Here is a 5030-nt window from a genome sequence, read left to right on the forward strand (position 1 = left end):
TCAGCCTTAATTCTCTAATTGAGTGAATAAAATAGAGGTAGAATATTTTTTAATATTTCTAATCATTAAGAGTAAGAACAAAACTCAATTCTTAAAAAATATCAATGTACTAATTAAAATAAAAGAAATAATTAAATTTTTTATCCATAAAATTAAATAGAACTCCTAATTATAACAAAAGAGAACTAGTGACTCATGATAAACAAAAAGATAAACTAAAACCAATGAATGGGAGATGCTGGATCATCGCTCACTTATTTATATCCTAAATTCTAACCTAACTTTTGAATTTTAAATTAAAACTAATCTTATCTTTTCAAAGAATACGATAACTAAAACAACAATTCAAATTTAAACTAAAACCAATTCTTATCTTTCTGAAAAAAGCTAATAATAACTAATCATTTAAATTTTAAATGTAGAATGTATGGATCGAATTAAAATGTTTTGGAAGAGATTTTGGATACTTGATACTGAACTTGGCACTACAACAAATTTTGGTAAAAACGGCAGTTTTTTTTTGTATTTACGGCGGTTTGAACCGTCATTATTACCAATAATGACGGTTCGTAAAGCGACGTAATTCTGGGCGCCATTCTGGTTATTACGGTGGTTTTTTGAAAACCGCCACAATTTTCTGGATTAAAACGGCGGTTTTTGAATAGGTTAAAACGGCGGTTCAAACCGCCGTTATTTCCAGGATTAAAATGACGATTTTTGGATAGGTTAAAATGGCGGTTTGAACCGCCATTATTACCCTGACAGAGTGAAATTTTGGTTGGTTAAAACGGCAGTTCAAACCGCCGTTATTTCCAGGGTTAAAATGGCAGTTTTTGGATAGGTTAAAACGGTAGTTTGAACCGCCATTATTACCCTGATAGAGTAGCGTTTTAGTTGGTTAAAATGGCATTTTTGAACCACCATTTTTACCCTGACCGTGACATTTTTATCGTTTAAAAAAATAATTTTTACCGTCATTTTTATCGCGTTAAATAAATAATTTTGTGATTAAAATTTCACAATAGCAAAACATCATAATCCATAAATGAAATATTATATAACTCAAACAAAATATTAATATAATATATAATTTTTTATTATTGAAAATCAAAAGTTAACTCCTATACAAAACCTTGTCTTACTAAACTTACCAAAATACAAGCATCGCAATAAACACTAATTAGTCAAATCTACCATCCAGTTCCCTAATTTATCATCTGAAAAGTAATCTCCTAGTGATTGACCATTCTTATCATACATCAATAAACTCTTATGCTTTCTAACAGTTGGCATGCATCTGGCATATGAATCATTCACTAAATTTCCAGAAAAAAGAGTCTGATAAAGAAAAGTCTCTCTTGTTTTGTTTCTCTCTCAATATTTCAGTCCCTTGACACAAGTAACCAAGAGAGGTTCTAACATCTTCCCGGTCAGATTGATGATATTCATCTTCGGTTAGCTTGCCTGAAGTGGAAACAGAGTGTTCTTGGGAATTCTTAGTATGGCTTCCAAATTTTGATTTATCTGCAACAAAGATATTTGACAATAGTAGTTCAATGTAATGATAAAAATAAACCAGCATGATCTACTGTACAAAAAAAATCATGGGGATATCTACCTTACGTAATGTTCAACCCTTGTGTATAAGACAAGAAAGCAAAAAGTAAATGAACAAAATTGATCACACTCAAATAATGCAAAGGAATCTGTTTGACCACCAAAACAATAAACCTTACCTGCTTCTGTTGGAAGAATGTTGAGATCTTCCCACGGTTGATCTTTATGTACCCTGTAAGTGGACTGATTGAAGGACTCTCCTATAAGAATTCCAATAATAAATAGTAAATAAAAATGTAAAAAACAATAGCTCATCATACCTATGTAAGATGCAGTGAGAGGGCATACCACAATCTATGTTTTCCTCCCAGCATTCTTTTATGAACTTCTCAATGAAGTTGAGTATAGAATCCCAATCCTTAATTGGCAGGATATAAAAATGTTGAGCAAAAAAAATTAGATTTATCTAGTGTACCAAGAAGTGATAAGACAATTCACACTGAATGAAACAATAATGCAGGAACCCCAAAAAAGAAATTCTACACATCTCTAATAAATGTTCTGAATTTGGACTAGAACCCTATAAAATTCACTTTTCGACCTTCAACAAACAACTATGAATTATGGAGCCCATACAGCAACAATGATTGACAAACATGGTAAGAAAAATGAGTAAAGAAAAAGGGCAAAAGAATTACCTTGAATTGTACCTAAGTTTTTGATGGTTCAAATGTCAAATCATAGAATGAACGAGGGAAACTTATATTCAAGATATAAGCTGGACATGGTTGAGACCTACTTTTCTTCTTGTTTTCGAACTCATTATTAGTATTCCATGAATTCAGATGCTCAAACCTATTAGCCAATTGACTCAGAAGCTTATAAATTGGGCCACTGCTAACAAACTGTGAGTTAACATCTAACAATGTTAAGGCCAACAATTCAAATGTTTATGGTGTTGAATACTTTTCAAATGTCAGCATATCTACTTTGCCATAATTACACTTTCTAAATTTGTAGTCACAAGGATACAGACATACTGTAAAGCCTAGAAAGCAAATACAGAAACACACCAGAAGTTAGCGGACGGGACATGGACAGAACCTATATCAAAGGAAGAAAAAGTTGATGTATTAATTACTTTTTTAAGATTTTACATGAGAAATATAAATCACCTTCATATTCAAAGCATTGCAAGGGCCAGAGACATATCCAGATAGCTTTATGATGTCATTCTCAACTTCTAAAGCTTGAAGAAAGCTTGATACCTCCTCCTCAAAGCCGCTGGTCAAAAGTGCTAGTGGCGAAGAAGCAATTTGTGTGCAGAAAAGCTCATCATCTCTACACGTAAAGTATATAAAAAGTTACTAAGACAAATACAAAGAAGATTGACTTTGTTATTTTGCAGGGGAAGATACCTTTCAACATCGATAACTTTGAAGGAAACATTTGGACGCACAAGAGCAAGCTGCTGTACACATTTCTTAATTGATTGCAGCACCTTATTGGGACTTTTATTGCAGAGGTGAATTCATCAGTCAATACAAAATTATCAAACAGATCCATTGTTCATTAAAGATAAATTAAACTTCAAAAAACATGTCATTTGCATGGTGATACAAGAGAAAAGAACCTGGATTGCATGTATTTCCTTCGAACTGGTTGGTTGTAAAATAAATCGCGGATAGCAACTGACAATCACCAGCTCATGGTTAGCAATGAAATTGTTCTATTAAACAAATGAGATAAAAATGATCATCAAGCATGGAGGAGAAAATTTTAAAGCAAATACTTTTATTGCAAGAAAAAGGAAAAATGATTAGCAAGTGAGAAGTAGCAGATACATTAGATGCCTCTACTAGTCTACATATCAATCAAGTATTATTGCAATCTTGTATCAATAGCTGAAGTGTATAAAGGATTATGCACTAAAGTTGAATAACATCCATGTATTAACAAGTACCACCACCATAATGAGAAATTAAAACCCAAAAATGAACGAAAAACCGAATGTCCATTGCAGTATATCAAAATTTATAATCAGGAAAAAGAATACGAAATCAAAATTGCAACTTGGAAAGCTTGGAGCTCTGGAATTGTTCAATGTCTATCTGTCGAGGTCTCTTGAACAGAATAAAAGAAGAACTCGGAAAGCATTTACTGCTATGGAAGATCGGCTGCAGTCGTTGACTTCAAAAGCTGATGGTAAGGAATATAGATTGCATTGCCTTTCTGCTTCTATAAAGAAAGCTTCAAATCATAAAAATATAAGAACAATGGTTTCTAGAAGGGAGGCAGAAATGTCAAAAGGAGTAATGGTTACCTGTATAAAAACTCGTGTAATAGCTATATCTCTAATATAATTCATTAGATAGATTTTCATAAATTGATAATCATTGGCGACTATATATTCTAAAGTAATTACTAATTAATGAATTGGATTTTACATTTAAGATATCTTCTTTTATTTTAAAAGAAAGAAACAGTTAGCTCCATGAAAAGAAACAATCAAATTTAAGGTGCTGTTATGTACAAAGTACCTCTTCACAGGCAGAGTTCACAGTGTTTAAACTCCTCTTGAAGTCTTCAGCCTGCATCAAGTGGAAAAAAATAAAGTGAAGTGAAACAAGAAAAACCAAATTGAAAACAAATTCAGACAAAACACCTTGAGAATCAGCAAACCTAAGTCCCAAACTGAATCTTGAAAGAGAACACTCTTAATTTTGCCTCCACTCTTGGCACTTTCATTAGCTCCATAAAATACCAAAGCATAACAAGAATATGAAAATATTACACAGGCTGGTCCTTAGCTTGAACTAACAAATACCAAAATAGCTTTTTTTTTATTAGTCAATTTTTGAAGACACAAACACTTAAATCAATTAGCTTATCAATTAGCAGAGGAACCTCTTATAAGTTCAATATATGTTCCCTTTACAATGAACAATTTTCTTTTCATAATTACTCTATATAAAGAAAACAAAGAAAGCATGTCCTTGCTGGATTCACATTGGAAGCTAAGCTAGTTTTGAATTTCAAATTTTCACAATGAAGAACATGCAGTAGTTATAATAATAAGCACCAACTGATCTAATGCATGTATTTTGTTTATTTTAATCCCTGGAACATACTCCATTGTAAGCATCTGTGTTGAAAAAAAGAGTAAAAATAGATAGATAAATAAAGTATCAAAAGTAAAATGTAAGTTATGCAATTGATATATTATTTCTATGTAAAATCAAGGTTAAACCTGTGGTATGGTATAATCCCAAATGATTGCAGGGACTTTCACATAATCCATGTTCTTAAAGTTATTTGGAAATAGTTCTGCATTAGCAGCTTCCTTTGTGTAATCAATCTCCTAAAAATTGTTAATTCATGTTGCATTAACAGCATCAAGACACATGCAATCATACTGAAGCTAATCAGTCTCTTTATCACAGTGTTTTTATGCAATATTATTGACTAAATTC

At 31.8% G+C, this 5030-nt stretch overlaps 1 protein-coding gene across 1 annotated transcript; it reads right to left on the reverse strand.

The window, feature by feature from the left end:
- Positions 1-1074: 1074 nt before the first annotated feature.
- On the reverse strand, positions 1075-4355 carry LOC112777658 (uncharacterized). Its single transcript, XM_029295953.2, has 8 exons — positions 4223-4355; positions 4098-4148; positions 3191-3248; positions 2976-3068; positions 2733-2896; positions 1906-1975; positions 1737-1817; positions 1075-1524 (listed from the first exon to the last, which is right to left on the reverse strand). Exons 4-8 carry the CDS (start codon positions 3004-3006, stop codon positions 1310-1312), a joined length of 561 nt encoding a protein of 186 aa, XP_029151786.1. The 5' UTR covers positions 3007-3068; positions 3191-3248; positions 4098-4148; positions 4223-4355; the 3' UTR covers positions 1075-1309.
- Between the last annotated feature and the right edge of the window lie 675 nt (positions 4356-5030).

This window comes from Arachis hypogaea, chromosome 19, assembly GCF_003086295.3.
Source record: "Arachis hypogaea cultivar Tifrunner chromosome 19, arahy.Tifrunner.gnm2.J5K5, whole genome shotgun sequence".
Lineage (NCBI taxonomy): Eukaryota > Viridiplantae > Streptophyta > Magnoliopsida > Fabales > Fabaceae > Arachis > Arachis hypogaea.